The 26,001-nt window shown below is 41.0% G+C and overlaps 1 protein-coding gene across 4 annotated transcripts in view; it reads right to left on the bottom strand.

Annotated features, from left to right (window-relative positions):
- Window positions 1-23,948, bottom strand: part of WRN (WRN RecQ like helicase) — a 39,505-nt gene extending 15,557 nt beyond the window's left edge. For 2 of the 4 annotated variants that reach the window (XM_068403777.1, XM_068403779.1), the window contains exons 1-21: window positions 23,839-23,948; window positions 21,862-21,977; window positions 20,781-20,926; window positions 17,862-18,010; window positions 15,490-15,639; window positions 14,033-14,105; window positions 12,978-13,086; window positions 12,125-12,530; window positions 11,346-11,426; window positions 10,157-10,301; window positions 9,221-9,296; window positions 8,136-8,203; window positions 7,666-7,774; window positions 5,972-6,040; window positions 5,361-5,443; window positions 4,259-4,365; window positions 3,331-3,518; window positions 2,243-2,420; window positions 1,468-1,649; window positions 904-1,005; window positions 448-540 (exon numbers count right to left, since the gene is read on the bottom strand). In XM_068403777.1, the coding sequence (XP_068259878.1) occupies window positions 448-540; window positions 904-1,005; window positions 1,468-1,649; window positions 2,243-2,420; window positions 3,331-3,518; window positions 4,259-4,365; window positions 5,361-5,443; window positions 5,972-6,040; window positions 7,666-7,774; window positions 8,136-8,203; window positions 9,221-9,296; window positions 10,157-10,301; window positions 11,346-11,426; window positions 12,125-12,530; window positions 12,978-13,086; window positions 14,033-14,105; window positions 15,490-15,639; window positions 17,862-18,010; window positions 20,781-20,926; window positions 21,862-21,977; window positions 23,839-23,934 (2,726 nt within the window). In that variant the 5' untranslated portion in view covers window positions 23,935-23,948. Of the gene's footprint in view, window positions 1-447; window positions 541-903; window positions 1,006-1,467; window positions 1,650-2,242; window positions 2,421-3,330; window positions 3,519-4,258; window positions 4,366-5,360; window positions 5,444-5,971; window positions 6,041-7,665; window positions 7,775-8,135; window positions 8,204-9,220; window positions 9,297-10,156; window positions 10,302-11,345; window positions 11,427-12,124; window positions 12,531-12,977; window positions 13,087-14,032; window positions 14,106-15,489; window positions 15,640-17,861; window positions 18,011-20,780; window positions 20,927-21,861; window positions 21,978-23,838 lie in introns of those variants that run through there. The other 2 variants (XM_068403778.1, XM_068403780.1) reach the window with 2 other exon arrangements.
- Between the last annotated feature and the right edge of the window lie 2,053 nt (window positions 23,949-26,001).

Here is a 26,001-nt window from a genome sequence, read left to right as displayed (position 1 = left end):
TCAGCACACCTGAGATTATCAGCAATGCTAGAAAGAACATGGCAGCACACACTGTAACAGGAGAACAAGTCCCTTAACACTCCAGCAATTAACCTTAGACACATGGTATTGCACTCCACTTGTATTTTCTTTTGGGATTAATTACCTAACAGGACTTAACCTGAGGAACAAAAGTGTATTTCAGAGTCTCAAAGTGTTGCTCTAAACCCTTTTAGGAACTGTGACCATACTTTTACAGGCTTTCCCACAGCCCAACTTGGAGCTTAAAAGATGCCTCATGGCTTGCTCAACTATTTAGAAGGTTAGAGACAGTTGTTCAAAGACAAACTTCAAGCTGAACATCTGCAAGATCAGATGCATAAGAAGTCAACTCGCAGATACTCTGCCTTCTAAGTCAGCCTGAGAGAACATCACCTCTTGCATAAGTCTTCAGGGAAGAAATCTTACCTGGACCTGCAATTATCACAGCATTCTTCTGTGCCCATGATGCCAGAGGAAACCTTTCGGAGTTGTTTGTCTTCAAAATGAGACAGGATTATTCTACCCAAGGGAATGTAGAAAATTAAATGAAAGACCAAGAATTTACACATTAAATGTAATGCAGAAAACAGAGTTGAAACCAGCACCATTAATTAATTCACTGGGGAGCCAACTACTTGGCCTTGATTCCTCTGAAGAAAAAGGCTGGGTTTTTTTTGAAAAGTAAATAAGGAAACACTTGATGTATAAATATGCTGAAGGCCATATTTTTTATACTGCTTTTTAATAAAAAACACTTTTGCAGAACACATTGTGAGTATCAGATGCCCTCTGGTTACACCCTCCAGTTGTGACTGAGTGGCAATGGCTCTTATCAAAGCTGACTGAAATGACATAAAGCATTAAATAGATTTTACTACTCACTTCCTCCTGCAGCTGTTTGACACAAGGTACTTCTCTATTTTTCTCAACATCTTCAGCTTGTACAACCGGAAGTTTTCATTGCGTATCTCACTTAGAAGATGCCTGTCAGTCAAAAAGAAAAAATGAAGAGCCTTAAATACTGACCACTATTGCCCTGTCCCACACTAAAAACGAAATATGCCAGACAACTGTCTCGGTCAAATTCATCAGAATACATCCTGCTAAAACCAGACCCAAACTGCCTGCCTGTTTCTCCACAACCTTGATCCTTACAGCACGGGGCATACTCAGAAGAGCACCTCATTCATATCATTCTGCATATGACAATTATTCTAAACAGGACCGAAGGAGAGAGCTTCTTCCAACCCCACAAGATACTGAGCTTCAGAGATCCATGTCAGAAGGCACAGAGCAGGGAACCAGGGGCAAAGGATATTGAAAAAGGAAAGGATCTGGAGCCATTCTGACAAATTCATCACATTTCCAACCAAACCCACCCTGCTCCTCTTTTCTTTTGGTATATTTTGACCATTGGTGTCAAAGCGGTAGTCTCCAGTCATTTACCTGTTAAAAGCCAAGTCTGTCATAGTCCACAAGACGTGACAAGAAGCAGGAAGCCCATCACGACCAGCTCTCCCAATTTCTTGATAATAGGATTCCATCTCCTTAGGGGCACCGTAATGAATAACCATCCGGATATCTGCTTTATTGATGCCCATTCCAAATGCCACTGTAGCCACAACACACTGCAAAACAGGAGCCACATGTTGAGTGTTTTAAAGTGAGCATCAAGAATATGCCTGGATTAATGTTCACACACTTGGTGACAGCTTTTTGCTACGGACTCAAAATCCAGCCTAAATTACAATTGCTTCAAACTCACACTTGACTTCCACAGTACCATTAAGTCTGATTTTGGTCAGAGCATGAGCACAGGATTATAAACATGAGAGTGATGAAGTGCTGTGGCAAATGCTAGAGTGTTTTCAAGCACTTGTTCTCAGAAGGCACAAAACCTATCGTGAAGAGGAACACAAGAAGTCCCAGGATAACTCTTTGCCTGCTCAGCTGCAGGAGGAAGAAAGCAGCTCACAGAATCTGTGATGACATTGTTCCAGCCACCACCATTTTCCTCAGATCCGATGCATTTTCAAGATACTTGCTAAAGGAATTTGAAACATAAGCCAGAATTCTATTGCTGTCAGCATAGACCAGCAATTTCTTTGCCCAGAACCAGAGACAGTAAATGGGAAACACATGCTGATATTCCCAAATTCTTTCCTCTACCAGAAACTCTGCAATCATACGTAGGACCAAGTGGACTTAGTTTCCTACATACCTGAATTTCATCCCTCATGAACTGGTGATGGGTCTCCCTCCTTTGTTTGATTCCCATACCAGCATGGTATGCACCACAGGCCACACTGAGTTTATTCAATTCAGACACCACCTGCTCGGTGGCCTTTCTTGAAGGGCAGTAGATGATAGTGGGGCCTTCAAACTCGTATGCAGAACTGCTACAAGTAATAGCAACATGTAAAGACACAGAAGAAGCCAACTTTCTGCCAAAAGTCCAACTGAATCTAGTTGAAAAAGCAATGTAGCTTTTCCAGCAGTTCACCTACTTGGGGATTTAGAAACTGAAACAGATTTTAACTGGTCCACTCATACACAAGCTTTCTGTCCTTTGGAAAAATGGAATTGAAAGTTATTTGGTGCTCTGAAGTGAATTTGCAAAACACAGAAGACTATGGTCTCCGTAGAAGCTGCAGGATAAGGCCTCCCAGTTTCCTTAAAGTCATCAGGAAATATGCTTTTACAGCTCTGACTTTTAAGAGGTCTACATTTACATAATGAGGTACAAATGAGCAATGAGAAATTCATTTATATTGCAGTAGAGGCACACATTGTAGCTTGTGACAAGGAGAGGAACAGGGTCAGAATGGGTACACCACTGGGTCTGCTAACAGAAAAGGACTGCAATTCTTCAGCTTAGATGAGCTTTATTAAAAAAATAATCTTACCACAGATTTATAATGGACTCACATGCATTTTGTACAATACTGTTTGGAAAGTCACCCACCAGCCAATCCATCATAATCATTCAAATTGCTAGAGTGTCAGCAGGTCCTCTGAGGATCAAATGATCCTGAAGATCCTTAAGTTAGCAACATGTAAACAGCCAGAGTCCATCACTCCTTGCCTTAAAAGCCTTCTTATAAATTAGGGAAGGGAGGTGAGCACAACAACACAGGACACGACACAACAAGTGACTAGCATGATATCAAAGCCAAGCTATGGAGAAAGCCCAGGTTCCTCCTCACCAAATCACTTTAAGACTGCTACCAATTCTTAGTACACACAACCAAAGCTCCAGAACACCAAAATATATCTGAGGGATCAACAAATACAGCCTTAAATCCTTACCTTCCTTTCCTAGTAAGGAACTGCTTCAAATCCCTAAGGATGTTTCCACTTTGTCGTCCAACTTCCAAGTACAGGTTAGGTCTGTCAAAACTCGTACATGTGACCTGGGGACTATTCAGGTTCAGACAATTCAGGATGTCTTCTCTAATCGACGGACTTGCAGTTGCAGTTAAAGCAACAATGGGAATCTGCAATGAGAAGTAGAAGGAAAAGTCAAGAGAGCTCTCGCTGATTTTTTTTTTAAGCAAAAAAATAATGAGTCAGAACTGAAATAGCATGTAAACAGAATCTGTTTATGATCACTGGATCAGCTCAGCTATCTGAAAAATACAGTTAATATTTAGCTTCCTAGAGCTTTGGTCTACACTGTTCAGGAGAGTGGACAGGGACAGAACACTGTTGAAACATAGGGTTTTATTCAGTGTGCTTTCTTTAGTTACATCTTCAACACATCTCCAATAACTTTCTGATGTGGTTGGCTAAATTTAGGGAACACAGGATGAAACTTCCAAGAGCAGCATGTAAAGTTCAGGTCTAAATTTTTGAGCTTATTTGATAAGTGCTTGAGGAGTGTCTAGAAGTCACAGTTGCTTGCTCTTACAAGCCACTCAGCCAGCCAGTTTAAACAAAAAAAATCCCTCAATATTAAACCAGAAGCTTAGGGACATCATCTTCTACAGCATAAGGATCCCACAAAATAGTTCCATTTTCTGAAGTTTCTGGTAGTCCAAGTTCAGAATATCCTTCATTTAAGCACTTGGGAAAAAACCCACAAAGCTCCATCACTGACAGGGACTGCATAAACTCCAAAGTACTTCTCGCAAGTACTTCTGAAGAGCAACACCAGAAGACTGATATTTTAAACTAGCATATAAATTGAGATAGTATCATTCTCTTACATTGGAAATCAAACATATCAAAACCTCACCGATGGTAGAGCCTTCTTTAAAGAGCCTAAACTTCTAAAGGAATTTCTGAAGTCATGGCCCCACTCAGAAATGCAATGAGCTTCATCAACAGCTATGAGTGTAATACCTGGTGGGCACAAAACCACAGCACAGACACATTAACAAGACAAACCAAACACGGGAAGTGACAAAATACAAATACCCCATTCTGCTCAATTTCAAGTATTCCTGAGAAGGCACCATCAGTCTGCTTAAATGTTTGTTTCTAGAATGTCTTCTGCTGCACCAACTCCCCAAACCCATTTTTATAATGACCTCTTTTGCAAAAAGGCCTAAGAGCTTCTACAGACCCCCCCTACCACCATACCTGCTTCCTTCTCCAAGCTCCACCTCTCCAACATCCTTCAAAATGGGTCAAAATCTTGAGCTACCTCTGACAGGACCTTTTCCCCACCCCCTGCTTCCTAAGCTTTTTAATAATAGTCACAAATGCTGATTACATATGTCATTAGTTTTATTTTCTGGATTGTAAAACAACGCCTGAGTGTCAAGTCTGCACTGAAGAGGTAAGTGGAAGTCCAGAAAAATACGAGAGGAAAGGGGTTAAAAATGCCCCTGGAAAATAACCTTAAATTTTCTGAACCATAAAAACCCCTTGAGTACAGATACCCCATCCTAATCTGCATGTTCAGAGTGCCCTAATGCCAGGGAGGCCAAACATACAGTTTCTTAGGACTCCAGAAATTCAGATGTTTCAAAACACTATTTCATTGCTACATTCTGAGAAAGATCAGAGAGATTAGAACACTTAAAAGGCTAAAATATTTAGTGATATACGTTTCACTTCCTGTGATTTGAAGACCAGTGTTTTAGCACCTCTGTTCCCAAGTAACTTGTCTAACATTCCCATGCCAAGACCATGCTGGACACTACTCACATATGATCTTTTTTTCATCCATGACAGGATCTTCTGACACCATTTACTGGCAGTCACTACACTAGCCTCTGAGCTCACTAGCAGTAAGCAACTGATTGAAAAATGTTCAAGCATTAAAAAAGTTTAAACATAATTATGAATTTAAGCTGCCTGCCAACTCATCCACAACCTTATCCCCAACTTACCAATAGTTTGGTCAAGATCCTGAAGTAACTTTAAGTTCCCCGAACAAAACTCTGGAGTCATATATATGACTCTGTACTGACCCCTGAAACATCAAGAAAATACACCGTCACAGAAGGAAAAACCACAGACAACTCAACAAAACCATGATTGTCTAGAAGATACAAATGAGAACAAGTACAGACTTCTGGGTAGGGGGCAAGAGGAAGGAAGTGGAGACTGCAGAAAGCATTCCAGAACAGTAGGAAAGCAAGGCAGTACACAATGTTACAGGAAAAGGAAAAACAGCAGAAAGGTTTACTAGCCTTTAGAGCAAGGGACTGCTGTGATGACTTGGTGACAAATACAGGTCTAAGACCAGTGTAAAATCATGTATAAATCACAACATAAAGCTGAGTCACCAAGCCCCATCTCCCCAGTCCTAGGGCACAAGAGGGTGGCTATAGCCTCCCACACGCTCAGCCAGGGTGAACGCAAGCAAGTATCACTGTGCCAGGTTCCAGGTCTGCGCCAGAATCAAGAGTTCCAGTGAGGACAGATCAGGGAGACATCCTACCTCTCACACACACCTACATCAGAACCTGCAGTCCCAGAAAGCTTAGCCAAGACTTACGCGTTGATGCAATCTTTGATGGCTTTTGACTGAGCTGAACCAAGCAAGCAAGCTGGAATCCCTGACATTCTGCAGAAATAAAAAGCACAGTCATGAACAGATTTCCTCTCAACACTTTCCACCCTAGTTTTCAGCCTATGCCAGCACTTCATAAAGGAAGTTCAAGCTGCAAGATCAGAGACTACTTTCTTCCAAGGATTTTTGAGGCTATTCCTGCCACTCAAATGCTCTTCTACTTCCCCTGTCCCCCACACCACACACACTTGGTCAGTGTAATAAGAAACCAGAGAAATAAAGACTGTCTTCCTTGCACAAGAGGTAAGTTTACTAATAAAACACCCAAAAGTAGTAAATACCGTAAGTGTATTTTCTTTAGCTATTATTTTATGCAGTTCATCACATTTGGATGTAAGCTCACAATTTTTTGCCTCATCTTTCAATCTTTTCTGAGCTACTGGTGCTGCATCTGCTAATTTTCAATCAGGCAGCTGCTTTTTAGTGACAGATTCAATAATTATGCTTACCAGCTCAGTCACTTCATATCTGACCTCTTTCAGGACCCCCACAACCCCTGTCCTCTTTACTTGGTGTTTTAGCGCATTTTATTACAGCTCTTTGTTTCGATAGCTTCTCCCCTCCCCTCATTCCTTCATGTTTCAGTCCTTGGCAGAAGCTCACCCAGACTGACAGAGAAATTACCGAATTGCATTAGGTTGTAGAAATTCAGTCTCCTCAGCCTTCAAAATAAATGACCCACTGACAAGTTAGTGAATAAACCCTTTCCACTGAGGAAAGCAGTATAAAAGCCAAAGACGCTGAATACATATAGACACCCTACTGATTAATACTCAGTCTAGGAGCTGGCTGCAGAGCCAGCTTAAGCTGTCCAGTCATTCATCTGCTCACAGTCATGATGTGCAGCAGAAAATACCACACATAATTGATGTTCTTCACCTCAAAGAAATCTTTATATCCCCTCTTTCACAAAAGAACTGTTCTTTCTAAGTTGGACAAGGCAGGAACGAACTAGACAACTCAGCATGATTCCCACTGCTTAAATGAGAAAGCGTCAGAAGTGAATAGCTGTTATAACAAAGCAAGTACACATAGAAAAAGCATTACCAGGTATTAAAATCAACAGATTTATCTTGATGACACCTATAACTGCTCATGTAAGAGCAATTCAGTGTCACCCACTAGTTCCCCCATCAGACCTTTTAAGAAGCAGCCTACTACACTGTCCATCTCAAAGGTCTGTGCCATAACTTTCATCTGAACAGCACACAGCTTCCAGCTCTATGCTGTTCAGATGTTACTTCTCGGACCCAAAGGAAGCCCTACCAAATTTTGACATAACTCTCACAGGCTGAAACAGCCTGTGAAGCTCCTCCATCAGTATGGTCAGCACAAAAAGGGCCTGTGAATCCAGAGTTCCTTAAAAAAAGATCCACCTTCAGGATGCACTCACCAGCACAGATCCTTTGCAAATTAAGCCTGCAGTTCACCTAATTGGCAAATCCAGTGACCTTTGACTATTTACACAGTTTGCATGTGTTCCTTGAGAAACATATGCTTTATAGCTGACACACAGCTTGCCACATGAAGCTGCAACCTTAAACACCAAGAAACACCCCAAGCAGAATCTGTGGGTTTCCACAGGCAATAGAGCAGCTTGTTACTCCTGCATTACTTACGTCAGCTGCAGCACCTGGTCCTCCATCAAGGAGATAAGAGGAGAGATGACAATTCCTGTACACCCAGTGTAAACAGGAGGAAACTGGTAGCACAAGCTTTTTCCATAGCCTTTGAGAAAAAAGGCAGAAGTGAAACATGCTTTATATTGCTGTATGTTACAGCTGCATAGAAAACAATTCTAACACCTTGATGAGCCCTTAAAAAAGGTGATGTTTGTTCTGCTAGTAGAGGAACAAAGATGCAGGATAAATCCAGTCAGCATCCATTCGATACCCCTCTCTACACCAAGGTCAGTGACAAATGCTAGGACATAAAAACAAGTAGCCAGCATAGCTGGCTCAGACTTACAGTCTCAGTCAGGGCACCCTGCTCCTATGAGTCACATGGACAGTCTCCAAGTTGGAGTCCTGCTCTCCCCAAGAAGGAAAAGATTTTTTTTGCTGCTCCTTAGGATGTAAAGGTAACTTACCAGTTGCCATGACAACAAGATTATCTCTTCTGTCTTCTAAAACAGAACTGATCACTTTCCACTGGACCCTTTAAATGAAACAAAGTAGAATATTTTATTTTTGCCATCACACATAACATTTAAGTCTTGTGAAACTGCATACTCCTTTGAATTTCAGGTTAAAGAAACCCTTCCAGCTGCCTTAAGAGTGTCTTCTTGGCATGCTGCAACCACCCAAACACTCCAACTGCTGCAGGTAGTCCCACCAGTGTTACAGTGGGGATCTCTAACAGGACTAAAGCAAGCAACACTTGATGCAGTCATTCACAGAAAATCCCAAAACAAACCATGTCATACATACATAAACAACTGATCCACAAACACTGAAAACTATAGTTATCTTTGACTCAAGAGATACTAAACAGGACCTTGATTTTTGCCAAACAATTTACATCTTTTTGTGGTCTTGCAAACATACATAACTGCAGTCAATTACAAAGATCCCCTCACCTGTTTCCAAAAGTTTACAAACTTTTGACTAAACCAGCTTCCCCCCACAAGTGTTGCTCTTAGGCTGTGTCTTGTATAGAAAGCACTCCACCATCAGTCATCCAAGAAGATTTCATCCTACTCCCATTGAACTTAAGAACAGCAAAGCTTGAGTACACAAGCACATACTGCATGGAGACTATGCCACACTAGATAGACAGAAGCCTGTCCCTCCTTAGAGCCACATAACAAAGGATAACCAGATCAAGGAAGTTTATCCTACAAAGAAGGACATCCATGCAGTTTGTTGCTCGCTGTTTAAAACACCTGAACTAGACCTGCTACAATAAAGTTTTGATCACTGGAGGGACACTATCAGAAGAGCCAAGAAACTCATCCTCTACTGTGAGAGCAGAGTGTAACACTTGTAGGTAACACTCCACAAAATTCATTTTGACATCTTGTTGTGACAAAGACTGCTTTTCTTTTCCTAGGGATTTTACACAGGTCCTACTTTGTTAGTGGTTTTTAAAATAGCAATAGAAAAATCATCCAAGTTGAAAGAAGGGAAAGAAAATGAACCCTAGAGTGTACATTTTAATAGAACACACACTTACAGTTTAAAAGAAGAATGCCCAAAATATGTCTTCAGACATGTGATGTGGCTTTCACTAGGTACTGGCAGCAATGGATCTTTAGTGGGAGAGAGGAGAAAAACCTCAACTGTAATTAAATTTTAAAAAGTTGAAGCACTGTCTTGACAAACAAGAGTCTGCTCGTGGTTAGCAATGCCCAGGGCCTAGGATTTGGGCAACTTCAGTGAAAAGAGACAAACTCCAAAGATATTTACAGGCTAGAATAAAGGATTAAAAAAGCAAACAGGCTCCTCAGAGACCCTGCATGAGGAGGAGAACATATGGCTTAATGAATGACATAAAGCAATAGGTATTGTAATGCATAGTTGCATTATTTGGAACATGTTCAGAGAAGGTACCAGAGATGTTTTACCAGTCATGCCTTTAAAAACTCTACTGAAGTTACACTAATCAACACCTGACAATGCAAGTTGCTAACAAAGTCATTGTCCAGAAATGACATACAAGGGGATCCCGATCTTGCTGCGAACACTGAAGAAACATTCAAGATCTCTGTTGAAATTGATAATAAACATTCAGCCAGAATTTCCTAAGAACTCTACCACGAAGCAGCAGTAGTGGGACAACAGAATAAACACATGCAGTGGAGGTACCATCTCCTTTGCTGTGTTCTGAATAGTTCCCCTAAATTCTGCATGACCTACACATCCCCAGAGCAGTTTTACTCCCATAAGCATACCTAACTTCTACTGATCATGGCAGGAGTCAACCATGATTTGCAAATGACATCTTTGAATTTTCATCTAGACACACAGACAAGTCCTCCTTTTGAAATCTAGATGAGCTCTAACTTTCTGCTTTAAGGAACCAAGCACAAAATGTTGCTATGCTTCCACATCTGATTTGATAGGCACTGATTTTTTTTTATTTAATCATGTGCTATAATTTGAAACATACCCAAACATTCCTCCTCTTCTTCCTCAATGCCTTCATCTTCATCACCATCCGGTGCAACATTCAATTCTGCGTCAGGAGTTTTCCTGGCTTTATTGGACTCTCCTTCAGTTAAAACTCCTTTGGAATCATCTACATCTTCTAAAGACTGGAAAATCAAGAGGAAAAGGTTATTTTGGAGCATGAAAGGATAGATACAATGCATGTCTGAGGTAATATGATACAGGGAAACGAGTTTTAATCTACTTATGGCATAACTCAGATCTATTTGCATATAGCACAAAGCAAAGCACCGTGGTCAAACTGCTTTATCAGTAGCATTCAAATTCCAAGAGCCATTTCCTGAGTACCACTACAATGGCTCTTGTTTCTTCTTGGCAAAAAGGTCTTTGAAATTTTCAAGACATTAAAATCTGTTATTTTATAAAACTAATGGTTGGGTGTTTGGTGTTTTTTTGGTTTGTGGTTTATGGTTTGTTTTGGTTTTGTTTTTGTTTTTTTTTCTTCAAAATTGCATTTATACAAGATTAGCATGCAGCACTGAGAACCATCCAGAAGAGACCTGGCCATTCCCTAGAAGTAAATTCAACTTTTTTCCCCCCAGACCTTTGTTTCTTGCTTCCTACTTAGCTGTAAGCAACACACTTAACCTTCACATGTGTGCAAGCACACAAACACTTGTGACTGCTCTGGTGGAAGTGTTCAGCACTCTGGGGGATCAAGAAAAAAAGCCAGGGTAAAGAAAAATAAGACTCAACATCCAAATCTTCATTTCAGGTAATAAGTTATACCAGTAAGAACACTAAGATGGGCCTGCAAAACACAGCTACAAAGCAATTTGACCTACAGTCCAGGTTAGCAGCACCTGCAGCACACAAACTGCCCTGTCAGCTCAGCCCCTTGGGGAAGGATTGGAATGCATGACACCTGGAGCAGATCAGTTTATGAATGATTATCTACACAAATGCAGTACAAGGGTAGATCAAGTCCAAGCTGGTATAGCACAGATGCAGTAGGATGCAAGCGATATTGAAGTCTAACACTAATAAACTGAATTCTTGAGGTATCCACACATTCATTCATCTTCTGTAAGCAAGACCATTTTGCTTCACATCCCCTCAACACACTCCACTGTGAGCCAAGAACATCATCATTACAAAAAAATTAAAAACCAAACCCCTGAGGCACTCACTTTAAGCATCTCCATTTCCAGTTCTTCATCACTTTCAATGACAGAAGAAATATTTTGTTCGTTGTCTGTGGAGCACACCTCCTAAGAAAAAAAATATCAGCAAAGTTATTTCTATTTTACCCACAACGTTTCAACCTTCTGCACATACTATAAACCATTCCTCTGTATGCTTTTACTTCTTACCAAAAATAACTAAGTTCAACATTAAGATCTGAAGCCTGCCCGCTAAAAAAAAAATCTGAGGCAAATATTAAAACATAACAAGGCCCTGTAGGAAGAGACAAAAAACAGTAGCATCACCAGATGTGTGAAACACTTGGAACATAAGGGAATTATAATCTGATTTAAGAGGCATCAATCCACATTCAGCAATCACTAGAAAGAGAGGCATCAATCCACATTCAGCAATCACTAGAAAGACTGCTATTTACAGATCCCTTAAAAAGATTTGCTTTTTATTCATGATCAAGTTGGCGATGCTTGCATGCAGGATTTGTCCCCATACCACAAAAGATTCTTTGATAACATATTAGCAACTGAAAGAGGAAAACTAATCAGACTATCTAGAGCTTCTGTATTCAGTACTAATCCTTCCAACCACATGACTGAAGAGTGGCTCAGTACTTGACTACCTCCACAAATATTTTCCAGACTCTGTGCCCTCTTCCAGCCCACCTTAATATTGCCTCAGAAATAGAACTTTTTAAAGTCTCGGGGGAAGTTAAGGATGAGATCACTTCCCCTAGGTGTCCATAATTAACAAGGACTTTTCTCATTACCTCAGGCGCAGCTTCATTGACCAGTTCTTTTGCAGCCTGACGTTCCAAGATCTGAAGTTCTTGCTCAGTAATGTCTAGTGACATGAAGTCATCTCTGTCTGCTTTGTCCTTAGAGCTGGCTGCTGCAGCCCCATCTTCCATAACAGCGTCACCTCCCTCTTCATTACCCTCTCCCTCCCAGAGGCCAGCTAGCGTAGCATCAGAGCAGATGTTGAAGTCACCTTCAAGTTGTTCAGCAAATTCAGGCATTTCAACTTTTTGTGCTTCAACATTTGCTGACTCTGTTTCAAGATTTGTTGGAGTTGTGCCACAGCTCCTCTTCAGTACAGAAGGGGAACCTGAATCAAACAGCATGCTTCTTAAGGCATTTACATTCTCTGATATGTCAGCTATTATTTCTGCAGCCCTAGAAGGTAAAACAAGAAAGTTAACGTGATAAAGGCAGTTACTACATACATCTTAGCCACAAGCAGAACTGAGGATCCTAAAGTAGTCTGTTTCTCCAGATAGTTTGTCCAAAATCTCACATATAAAGGCTCATTGCTCATATGCAATTGGCATTCCACTTCTGTAAGAAGGAAATTAAATTTCTTTAACCTGATGAAAACCTATAAAGGCTTTCCAAAAACAGTTTGTGGTGTTGCCCCCAATTAGACCAGTGAAAACCTATGTACCTACACATAAAGACAATATTTTTCCCATCACTTGTACTGTGCTTTCTTTTCTTGGAAAAGAACACATTGATAACAGAGATGGCTGTTAACACATGTATTTTGCTGCATAGGACCTCAGGGATTAAGAACAAAACACTGATCTTAGAGGTAAAGTAGAGACAGGCTGGCAAAAACCTAACCTCTGCAAATTTGCAAGTTGTCCAGAAGAGTCAGGGATGCGAGAAGCCAGGTCTGTTATCCCTTCAGCTAGTGAAGTCAAGCGCTCCTTCACACCCTCTGACATGTCATCTGTAAGAAGCACCAGAGTTATTTCACAATAATTGAGGTCCAACACCTATACACAAATAAGTACCATTCAAGTAACTGCATTTCCACAAGATATACAGCTAAGACAGCCTTTTCCAGTGCTTAAATATCAAGTACACAGAATTAGGCCAAGCTCCAATGTAGTTCAGCATTGCATCTCTTCCCATGGCCCATTACACATGCTCAGTGAAAAAGGATACAGATAGGACCACTGCAAGGTGAACCTTGCCCAGTATACCCTCCAGCTTCCAGAAAGAGCTGTTAACAGACATGCTGACTAACCAAAGCAAAAAAATTGCAGCTCATATTAAGGGGACAGTACTGCCACTTCTGGTTTTGATAGAAAAGTAAAATTCAGCCAGTACAAAAAGGAAACAAACTTCCCCCGCCTCTTTTTCAACCCTAAGCTACATGCAATACCTAACTTCCCTTATGAAGCTCAGAACTGAACAAAAACTAAGATTTTTAGAATCACTTTTCTAATTAAGCAGATAATGCTAAGCTGCTATAGAAAGTTTGGGACCTATTCATATGCCTCAAGAAAAGCATTATTTCATAACATGTATTTTTTTGTGCTCTTATTTCTTCTTAAACTACATTTTTGTCCCTGCATCAGCAGAATTGAAATTAACTCACTGAAGTGTCTCCATAAACAATCTGGAACAGCAGGAATTCTTACCATGTCTGTATACAGCAGAAACAAACAACATGCCAAGACTGCACTCCTACAGCACTATGGAAAATAGTTACACAGGGTAGTAACCCAGGTCATCCAAGAGCCTTTACAGACTGCTCTCTCTGGAAGACATCTCTAATCACCAAGAAGCCAGACAATCCTGACACCAAGATACTATGAAAAAACCTGTTGGGAAATAGAATATTCAATTGTACATTGAATAAATTCCTTATGCTTGAATGTATAATTTACCTCTTCTTACACAAAAGAATTTCTGGTCACTGTTACTCATATTTTTCAGTTTTTGATAAATGATGTAGCCAGCCTGCAAAAGAACAGAAATAAAATTATTACTCAGTACTCTGCAGAGAAACATCATCTTAGACTAAACAAAAAAACACAAGAATTCAGCAAACCATGGCATGAACCCACTGTGAACATGGAATGCCAAGTTGTTGGCCCATGCCATGCAACAGTCAATGCTCTGCCTTATTGCACTGCTCATCACAACCAGGTTATGTTTTACAGAATGCTTCACAGAAGGCAAAGTCCTGACTTGGGGTCCACACTGTAGTGGACACTCTTACATAGATCCCAGCATGGTTATTTCATAAAGTTACCTGCAAATAAAGAGCTCCAAGTGCTCTGCTCCTGGTCTCACCATCTGCTCCACCTCATTCAGATTTTATATAGTGCTCCAAGGGAATACCTATGAAGCTACTAAGATAGATTCTGTGTGCTTAATATTTCCCTTGATATGAATAATAAGTTCTAACAAGCAAATACAGCCTAAAGCCAGGAATGTGCTAATTAGGCTACACATGTTAACCAAAGCATCTTAAAGAAGAAAGAGAAAGAAACAAGTTACTCCCTCATGTTCTCCTGTGAGGCTCCCAAAGGCAGGCCAGGTGAACAGAGCATAGCAAGAAAGAGGCATTGCCTGGAAAAAGCTGGCTACAGCAGCTGCACCAGGCACCAGTAATAAAGCTCCTTTCCTTACTGGTTTGGGTCTTAACAGGTGCTAAACCCTCCACAGTTTAACATTTAGCTAAACTAGAAAATATGCAGTGTTTCCTGAGCCAGAAAAGAAAACACAGACCATAGTCCCATTTCCCTTCCTCTATTTAACCTCATATCACAGAAATAAAAGCCTGAGGGGATCTTATTTTGCTGCCACAAAGAAGAGTTTTCTCCCAGGAAGCAGGCAGCATCCAGGTTCAGAGCACAGCAGAACTTCCAGGACCTTTGCTTCATGAATAGACTTCAATAAAAAGGCAAATCTTGCAACACCATCAAAATTAAGAGGTAAGGACCTCATGGTAGGCTCAAGGCTGCTATGGAATGGGGTTTCTTTCTTCATCACATTCAATTTTCTACATGAAATGTTCACCACAATATCCTCTTCAAGGGATCTCAGCAACAAGACAGGTTACCAAGTCAGGTACAAGCAGTATCATATTCAGCAGAGAAGATACTATGAAGCTCTGGATGAACATTGAGGTTTAAAAACTCAAGATGGACAAGGAATTGGACAGCAACCTACTTGGTGGCATTTCCACCTTTAAGCATCCCATATCTACAGTGGACCTCACAGTCTTCCTACATCCATTGTGTTCTGTAGCAGAAAGGCATTAAACCCAGCAGCTAACAGCACATTAGAGAAGGAATTTACTGACACAGGTGGAATGGTGATCTTATCTTGTACGTACATAGGCATCTGTGGCTGCATACAGTTTTTGCTCCTCGTTGAGTGGAAACTCTTCCCAGTTACTACAGCGGACAGCCTTATCCTTCAAAAGCTGCTTGCCAAAAAGGTGTTTTACCAGACCATTTAGACTCCATATCTCCTTACACTTCAGCTGGGGAAAGAAAGAGACAGAGGACTTGTTTAAAGGGGAAAGCAATTGGACCTGGCAAATGTATTCCTAGAAGCACCAAAGTGTACTTCATCCCTCATTAGAAGCAAAGAGCTCTGGGTTAGTCAGAACCAACTAATTTCTCAAAGCAGTGACTGTTCTCCAGGCCTAGTTCTGCTCTCATCATATTAAAAGGTAGTTGGGCCATTTGAAAGCTGTACTTCCCTGCCCCGAAACTGCATTGTTAGAGGACATACCTACATAGTCAAGCTGGAAAAATGGCATTAGGGCCAGATGAGTCCACACAATGTGGGGTGGTATTGTCACACTATCAAAAATAGGAAATATCTGTACAATGTAGTCTGCAGGTTGATAAAATAAAAGCCATAGACAAACAGCAACCTCTCTCTCCTCCTGGATTTTTCTATTTGCCTTCCTAACTAGAGAAACTCCGTATCAAACATGAGGAATTTATTTAATAGAAACACAGGAATATTAAAGTCTGCCTTAAAGCGTTTTGTCACCCATCTTTAGCAAGTCTGAAACCAAGCACAAGCTAAAGAGCACAGTTACAGACCACACTAACCACTATTCAGTGTGCTGGGAAGCAGTTCCTGGGCAGTCTCCAGAAGTCACCCCACCACACTGCTGTTTTCAATTGCTTTTGCAATCATACTTGTCAAAGTTGCTACATGCTATTGTCTTCATAGCCAGTTTGGGGAACTTTCCTTCAGACCCCAACGATCCAGGACTCGTGAGTGCTTGTGTAACACACAGAACTGTTGAGCCTAACAGCAGCAACGCAGCATTATCAGCTCATCCCCTTAAATCTGGTATCAAAAAACCTACCAACTGCTCATTTTAGGTTCCCCCAACCCTCCCACTTGCCTAGTGCCATTATATATAACCCTATTCTTTGTTCTCTCAAGCTTCACTTTCAAGTTTATTTTTGGTTTGCTTTCTCTTTAGCATAAGACTTTAAAGCTGCTATCAGAGATCACATTGCTCATCTTCATAACATTCTGCTGAAGTTGGATATTGGGATAAAAAAAGCCAGAAGGGGTAAACTGAGGAAACTCCAAGTCTGAGAAGAAACAACCCCTTTCTATCACTTGATTAAAGCAGTTTATTTTGTACAACTTCCAACTCACTAGGAACCAAAGCTTCAAGGTGGCTCACATGGAGAGCACTGCCCCAAATGCTGATGATACATCACACTCCCTCTCCCCCACTGATTTAATTACACAGGGTACATAAAGCACAGAACAGAGAAAGGTGTAAGTAGTATTATTTATGGGCATAAATCTGCCCTCCACCAGGAAACTACAATTGTGGCTATTATCCTACGAGACAAAAAACCCCAGAGATGGAAAGAGAAGTGCATGGAGAGAGTGAATACAGGTAAGGAAAAGCCTTGCATATACAAAACAACAGAAAAGCTTTAAGAAACACGCTAGAAATAACAGTGGCAGGAAGATTTGGAAGGTAATGAACCTTCTGCTCTCTTCCCTAAGAAGACAGGACGTCTTAAGGGGATCATCAAAAGATAACTAACCAAAATGCAACTAAACTGAAACTCTGGGTGCTCCAAATGCAACACTGCTCCTAAACAATGGGTCATCAGGCACTGGAAACCGCACCCACATGAGAGCAGAGGTGACACCAGCTTCAGAGTCACAGAAACAAAGATATTTCTATGGCTCCAGATCATGTGGCAAACACCACCACATGGAGGACTTCAAGGAGGACCTGGATGCCTCCTCAGAGCACCAAGCAAGCCATGGCAGGAGGGCTGCCTCCTTTCATTCAGTCCTTCACTGCCTCTGCAGCATTTCTTGTGTCTTATTTTAAAGGTTCAGCGTTGCTGGGACAAGTACAGCATTGCCAGTAGAACCCCGACTTGACACCATCTGGCAATTTCCATCACTAAGTAGTGAAGAAAATCCATCTGCAGCTCAATTAAAGCCATACCTTGTAAATGCAGAACATGAACAGACCTGAAAGGCGACAAATGTTCATCAAGAACTGGCTCACTGAAAGACAGCACTTAACTCTCAGTCTGCAGAGCTCTTTCTAAACTTTTTTTAAACTTACAATACATCTCTGCTTTATTCTACAGAATAAATTTGCTATCAGAATCGAACTCCTATGAAGACAAGGAAACCTCCTTTTGTATAGCACAGTAACAAGATTCCCTCCCACCACAAAAAGGTTTTAAGTTTTACTTTCTCATTAGCAACGTCAGCCAGCTCCACAAAGCTCTTCAGTTTGATTTCAAAGTCACTCATCAGCTTCCATTGATCTCCCTCAATTCCTACGCCAACCTTTTTAATTGTTTCATCTTCGAGCAGTCTTTTGAGTCCCTTGGGAAAACCTAAAATAGATTAAGCCCAAACATGAGAAACTAAATACTGGAAGATGCCAGAAAGTCTAAAGGAAATTACAAAATCCTAGCACAAAGGCCATCCGCAGAAACCTGTGCTTTGAGAGGAAAATACCCCAAAGTCACTCTGTTAATGGGACTGTTTGTACTCCGGAATGACTGGAAACACCAATTGGTTGTAATGTACCATCTGCAGACAAGCAGGGATGAAATATTTGAAATACGCAAATTAATTCTGCATCTGAAAACAAATCAAGTCAAGAAATTAAACAATCTCATTTGTCTTACTGATCTTTAAATCACATAAAAATGCAACCTCTAACTGGAAAAGATATTTTTATCTTCAGAACTGGACACTCATGAAACCAAATGCAATATTATTTACTATTTTCCACATTATTCCTTCCCAGTTTTTGCCATTTCACATTCCCTGGATATGGTTTAAACCATAAGCATGGGGAATCACCAGGAAAATAGGTTCTGTGGAAGCATTCTCAGTGCTAACACTGGGCTGGTCCAGCATTTGAAAAACAGAATTCACCAACCAGATCCTCTGCCAAGCCCAGACAAGACAGTCTTGTAAGCAAGAAAAAAATGTTCAAGGAGGTACACAGATGCTAAGTATTTATTTTGATTTATCCCAAACTGATGGCACAGCAATCCTGGATCAAAGGGTGTCTTCACGTTTACAGGACTGAATAAAAGCATGCAGCTTTCATATCTGGTTTTCTACAAAAGGGAATCAGCCACAGACACTTCATACTTCAAGGAAAGCAGCCTTTTTCTCCTCTGTTAGTTTCCATCTAAAATTCAGAGCATCTTACATACATACCTTCAGGAACCCACAGCTGGATACCCTGAATTAGTCTCAAGTGTAATTCTAGTACCTGCAAACACATCATATTGTGCAAATGCTTAGTACTTAATATCTGGCTTGGTTCTGATTTCAAATTTCACCTTTTCACTCCTGTAATACATCTTTATATCTTTCACCTATCACTTTGCATCACTGATTTTATTTTTTACGCAGCTATCTCCACATTTTCATGGCTACCACTGACACACTGTACAGACAGTTTTGCAACTATAGCCACGATGTGTTGTGGACTGTGAAGTTGCAGGTGCAATTCAAAGCATTAGAAAATTACTGTTAAAAAAAACCCACAAACCTGTAGTAGTCTGGTGCTGTAAGGTGCAGACAAAGCACAGCATTGCCAAAGCACCTCAGCCATAACACAATATGGAAAATCCTCTGTAGAGGAGATAAATACAGTCGAGCTGAATAAAAGCCTGCAACATATACAGCTGACTTAGTGAACAAGGGATTTTCACCTAAGAATACTATCATTAAAATCTTCAAGGATAGGAACTTCCCAGTAGAGGACTTGTGCTCCATTTCCACCACCTCATTTCTAGAAAAAGTAACTGTATGAGCTAAAAAGGTCAAGGTTCAAGACTATACAGAGGCTATAACCTGAGAAACATTTTCTGTAAGGAAAAAATAAGAAATGGACAATTATCAAGAATCTTCCTGATAAATATATGTAAATATTGTCCTCTATACACAGTCCAAGAACTCTCCACTCTCTTCCTCCTGCAGAAGGAAGCTTTATTTTTTTTGCAACAAAAAATGGTAAGTCTTACCCAGCTGGCTAGTTCTGCCAACACCTACATTTCTGTAGATGAAATGTATTCTGCATAATAAGAACAAATTGGCTGTGGTTCCTGCAAAAAGGTTAACATTCTCACTCAGTTCAAAGTGCATCTCATTGGCAAAAATACAAGTTATAAAAAATTATTCAGGAGGAAACACCATCTTCTGCTGTAACACACAGTAGCCCACGTGCAACCGTACTCAGCGTCAACACACAAGCATTTTCACTCTTAGAATTAAAAGCATTTCAGTTCTTTATGACTCTTCTTCCCTTAGCTTCCATTTCTCAAATCTTTCTTTTCTGCAGTTGTACCTTTCTGCCTCCCAGATTGAATAGCCTCCAGCAATTAAATGTTCCACCCCATTTGCTACAAATGACAAAGGATTGAACACCAACATGAAAATTATCGCTATTATACCTCAGCATGCGCACCCCAGGGAAATCAGAGACATCTCACAAGCATAGTTTCAATCTAACATTCAAACCAAAGGTTATAAAATTGCAGCCTCCTTCCCTCATTCCTATTTTCCCAATTTGGAAGCTTTTATTCACATCCATAATGAAATCAGACTCTGTTGAGCACACTCCCTTCTCTCCCCACAGCTGCATCACACCAGGTACCCAGTATTCTTTCTGAAAACCAATGTCATAAGATGCAGGTATTAGGAAGAAACAGCATGACAGCTATCATTTTTGAGGGTTTTTGTTATTGAAGCCAAATTAAAGAAACACAGCCTGTTAAGTTTAGGTTCGTTGTTTATTTTGGCACTAAACAGAAAGCTTATTATATGAGCAGGGAATTAAATTTTTTAAAACTGAATTAAAATATTTTTTCCCAGGGAAAAAAAAATAATCCTCAAGTAAGATTGTTTTGCCCTGTTCAGAACCTAAAACACTGTATGCCAGCACACAGGGTAAGACCCCCTTGAAATGCATATGCAATACTCAAAAAATAAATCCCTTTATTATAGGTGGGAAAGGGGAGAAGGATGGATTTTTACTATCCAACATGGTGTGAAATATCAGCTATAGCTCAAGTCCAAACCTAATCACAAGAAACAGGATAACTCATGCCTTAATTAGTGAAAAGAGAGGAAGTACAGTACCTGACATTGAAGAGATGTGAAACAAGTAACACTTCTCCTCTGTTACACACACCTGGATGACAGCTATTTTGGCCATTTTTCCTTTGGTGTACGATGGTGGCCATTCAATATCAAACCCAACAGCAGCACCATCTGATAAACTCTGCCTGAAAAGAAAGGCATGTTCTTCACAGTTAACTGTTCTTCTACCAGTATTTAAAATATCAGCCTGAGGTCATCTTGCATAAAGAATAATTAAGAAAAATCACAGCCAGCACATCTTTCCTTTCATATGTACAGGACACAGAAACCATTTTAATATCAAGACCATAAGGAGGTGAAATTCCTGCTGGTCCCAAAAACTGCAAGAAACCCTCCAAACCTTAGCAGATCTTACTGCATGCAACCAGTGGTATAGCAAGCCTCAGAAAACAGCCAGATACAAAAAAAGTGATGGAATAGTTGATATTCCCTTGAAAGCTTGCTCTTTATTTATCCCACTGCACTGAAAGTTTTGTACAGAATTTTCCCCAGTAATGAGCTGTGCTATGCAAAAAACGGGGGAAAAATAATCTATTTGCATCATGAATTTACTACCTTTTCTTCAAACATACAGTCCCCAGTTATGATTTAACACATATGCTTGATTTCTTATAGCTCATACTTCCCCATCACTGAAGTTCATGGAATTATCCATACTGCAAAAGGCAAAGAATCTGTATTAGAGCCTTTAGTGCTTCTGCTTAAAGGGACTGCAAGGTTCAGCAATGGCAGCTCCCATAAAAGGACCAAATAGGAAACTATCAACTGCATAGTACAACAGAAAAAGATATTTTGAAACCAACAGTCACTGTAGACTAACCAGGGATCACTCTCATAGGGACAGTTTGCCACCATGAGAAATAGGTTCAGTTTGTGCTTGCAACCAGCAAGACACATTTGCCACACATAAGACAGTCAACACAACCAGATGTTTTCTCTGGCTGAACTGCTGACCTCTGGACACACTGAAATCACAATCAGCCAGGAGACAAGGAGCCAAGTCCATCACAGAAAGGAAAAAGCACTTAAAGGAAAAAAAACACAGACTAAGAGCTATTACCTGATATCTTCCGAGAGAAGGGAACAGTCGTTGGCTTCGTAGCTGTAAACCACAGAGCCACAGAACTCTAGGAAGGGCAGCCCATCTTCCAAAACACTCCTCTGAAGGGTAGACTTCTGTGGAACAACATTTGGAAGAGGCTTGGTCACTGGCCACACCTAACCCTGCCACAGAGATGCGCCAGCACTGCAACCACTGCGTGCTGCTTTAGTGATGTATCCCAGCAAGGCTGGCACCTTTATTAAAACATGCCCCCATTTCCTTAACTCCAAGTGCTTGGACTGAAGTCTTGCAGGCTGAATTTTCACCTCAATTTAGTTTATTTGGATTCTTCCCACCAAAGAGGTTCAATTGCTTTCCAAGAAGGTTAGGGAAAACATCCATTTTTAAGTGTCAAAACCCCCTCAATGCTACTTCAAATGCTGTAGCACTTCCACACCTCAAATTTGAGGAAGAATATAAGAAAAAAGGACAATAATTTGTTAAGGTCATTGCTGAAGTCATTCAAATCTGGTCAGGCTGAAGTCTTCTGACACATCTCTATTTTGGTACCACTGTATGCAATAGCTCAGTTGCCCCATTTCCCTCATCCACCATTTCAGCCAGCCCACTTCACTTAACCCTGCCAGCTGCAGTGTGTGAGGAACTTCCAAGGTCTAAGTAAACTCCATGGATTTAAAACCATGTGCAATATTTAGAAGGACTGATATCCTCCATCAACTGATTAATACTGGTTTACAAATGGAAGCTTTAAGCACACAAGGTAAGGTGCAGTTGGCATTTTTTTTACCTCTTTCAGAAGCATATTTACTAAAAGTTATTGACTGATAAACTTACTTGAACTGTAAAATTGCTGATAACATTCACCTGCCCTAAAAACCTTCAGGCTGGTTAAAAATATGCAAATTAGCTACAACACCAGTAATAGCAAATATGGTTAAGTATCACACAATAACACCTGAAGAATATAATCTTGTCAATCAAAATAGGCCACAACACACAAAACCAGGTTTTAATACAGTTTCAGAAACAATAAATTGCCTGGAAGGGGGAGGTTCTGGACCAACAAAGAATGATACTGATTTTATGCTTGCACAACAAACATTTCCTCCAGTTAATGAAGGGTGAAAGTTTAATCAAAACCCTTCCTCCAAGAGCTCGTGGAGGCAGGGTGACACAGTACACAGGCTGCACCACAGCAAATGAAAGTCACATTGGTTTTAACTGGCATTTTTTAATATCCATGTTATTAATTCTTCACTCCCACTTTATAGAAGAACTGCTGAACTGAATCTTCTGCTTTCCTCTCATTAATTAGTTTTCTAATTGTTAAAGCAGTTTCAGATGTTACAGGGGAAGGTCCCTTCTAGGGGGAAATTTTATACTGAAACCACTCATGTGTGGGGAAAAAAAAACATCCAAGGACACATATACATTCTTGGAACACTAGAAACTGACAGAATCTTGATGACCAATTAATTCTTCTGATACCTCTGAGCAGCAAAACCTTCTGAAATACTGAACACATGCAAGTGAAGGAAGCATGAGGGCCTTACCAGAAGAAACTCCCCTGTCAGGCTACAACCTGAACTCTCCAATTACACAGATTAAAATCCCCAGGCCTTGCTGGTGTAGAGCCCACAACACCAGGTGGGCCATGCACCAAAAGCTCCTTTATACTTTGGTGCTTTTGTCACCAAAATTCAAGATTGTCAGGAAGAAATTGCTACAGAGCTAACAGCAACAGCCTTTGGTCAATACATGATATTTTAATTTAAAAAAAAGAAGATATTTTAACAAGCTAACTCAACCAGGAAGAACACAAGAGTACCTAAATTTAATTACAGTTAATATGTAACATTCATATGTAAACATTGACAATTATCAGAGGCACAAGTCCAACTAAAAGCACACGGTCCAATGTTGTTTTATTATGCAGCCTGCAACCAACTACATTTCCCCCATGTGATAACATACCTTTTTATCACCTGAAACTCCCTCTTGGTTTTGTGTAAGCATCCACTTTGGATATTTATTCTGCAGACTAGTAGGTAGCAAATCTGTTTTATTCATTTTTTCCACATTTCTGTTACTTTTACATTAAAAAAAGAACAAAAAAATAGAACAGTCAATAGTTTGTACAGAAATGAGCTGTTACTGTCATCAGGCCAGAACAAGGTTATGGAAGATCACTACCTTGAACTTAAAGTGCTTTGTGTAGGAGAACGGACATTGACATAGCTTTAGGCATTATAGTCTTGTTCACATGTCAGTAAGAAAAACAAGAAAAAACACAGTAAAATCTCTTCTGGGAAAGAAAATTCAGTCTAGTTTTATAGAGATCAGCAACTCTGTTCAGAGGAGTAAACCTACTGCCATCTCTGGTCAGCACAGCTGTCATTAGACAGATAATTAGTTATCTGGGGTTTTAGATAACAGCATAGGAACCAGCCATTTAGCTTAAAAGCAGTCAGCTGCACTTGCTCACAAATGAAGCCAGAAAACCCCAAATTCAAACCAAGATCTATCAAACTCACACAAACATTGCCACAAGGCCTGAATTCCCCACCCAGGACCTCACAGCTGCAAGCCCACAACCAAGATAAGAAAAAACCAGGCAGAATTTCTAGGGCAAACTACAGCCAAACAAGGCACATGCTGCCAAGCTCTCTGGGGTAGACTGGATGACAGCTGGGGTAACTTATGAATTTGCCAGCCCCAGACTCAAACAAAACAAGCTCACCAAGCAGAGGCAGCCTATTCTCAGGGCATCAGAAAGCAGGGCACATCCCCTGGGAGAAGAGATTTAAGTTAGGAAGACATGCTGTCCAAAGCAGCAGGAGATTTTCAGCCCTGACAACTGGGTTTTTCTTTGCTCACAACGAGGAAATCCTGCTCCAATTCCCTCAAAGAATGACTGATCAGAGCTGTTCCAGCTTCTCCCTGGACTGCTGCTAGCATGATGTAGAAGTCCTCCTGGAGATGGAGCAAAGCAGTTCATGGAGAAGAAATTTCTCATCCTGCTTCTCCCCACTAGTCCCCAGGTGCTCAATACACTTTAACAATTAAATTAGGCCACTACCATCTTAGTAAGAACATACTTTCCAGCTGCACTTCCTGACCAACATGAAGGTACAAATCCTAGGCAAAACATGCTGTCTCAGCTCTTCAGCACTCCAAAACACCTTTTAATTTTTTAATTGATTGTCTAGGTTAGGCAGAATTTTTCCCTCCGTTACCTGCAGTGGTATAACCAACTACCACCTCAAAGACAACTTCGAAAAGTATTTTAATACTAAACCAGCCACAAAACAGTCACTAGAAAGATGCCTTAGAGCCTTTCTTTTCCTGGGAACCACAGTTGCTGGAAATGAGAGTGAGCAGCAGAGAGTCTAGAAACCCAACAACGAAAGGACGCCCTGCAGCACCCACATCACCAGCTGCTACCCTACAACTTTAGCAACACATTTTCAAAAAAAACCCCTACGAGTTCAAGAGCTCTGTTGGTAACATCACCACAGGAGCAAGCACTGCTCACCGTGGCATCACCCACCTTAGAATCATAGAATGGTTTGGGTTGGAGGGGACCTTAAAGACCATCTAGTTCCAACCCCCTGCCACAGGCAGGGACACCTTCCACCAGACCAGGTTGCTCCAAGCCCCATCCAACCTGGCCTTGAACACCTCCAGGGAGGGGGCAGCCACAGCTTCTCTGGGCAACCTGGGCCAGTGCCTCACCACCCTCACAGGAAACAATTTCTTCCTAAGATCTAACCTAAATCTCCCCTCTTTCAGTTCAAAACTGTTCTCCCTTGTCCTGTCACTACTTGCCCTTGTAAAAAGCCCCTCTCCAGCTTTCCTGTAGCCCCTTCAGGTACTGGAAGGTGCTAGAAGGTCTCCCTGGAGCCTCCTCTTCTCCAGGCCGAACAGCCCCAGCTCTCTCAGCCTGTCTCCACAGCAGAGGTGCTCCAGCCCTCTGAGCATCTCCGTGGCCTCCTCTGGACTCGCTCCAACAGCTCCATGTCCTTCTGATGTTGGGGGCCCCAGAGCTGGACGCAGCACTGCAGGGGGGGTCTCACGAGAGCAGAGGGGCAGAATCCCCTCCCTCGCCCTAGAAGGACGGAAGGAAGAATTTCTTCC

This window comes from Nyctibius grandis, chromosome 6 (assembly GCF_013368605.1).
Source record: "Nyctibius grandis isolate bNycGra1 chromosome 6, bNycGra1.pri, whole genome shotgun sequence".
Classification (NCBI taxonomy): domain Eukaryota; kingdom Metazoa; phylum Chordata; class Aves; order Nyctibiiformes; family Nyctibiidae; genus Nyctibius; species Nyctibius grandis.
Note: the sequence above shows the minus strand (reverse complement) of the source record. Positions and strands in the feature narration are given on the sequence as shown.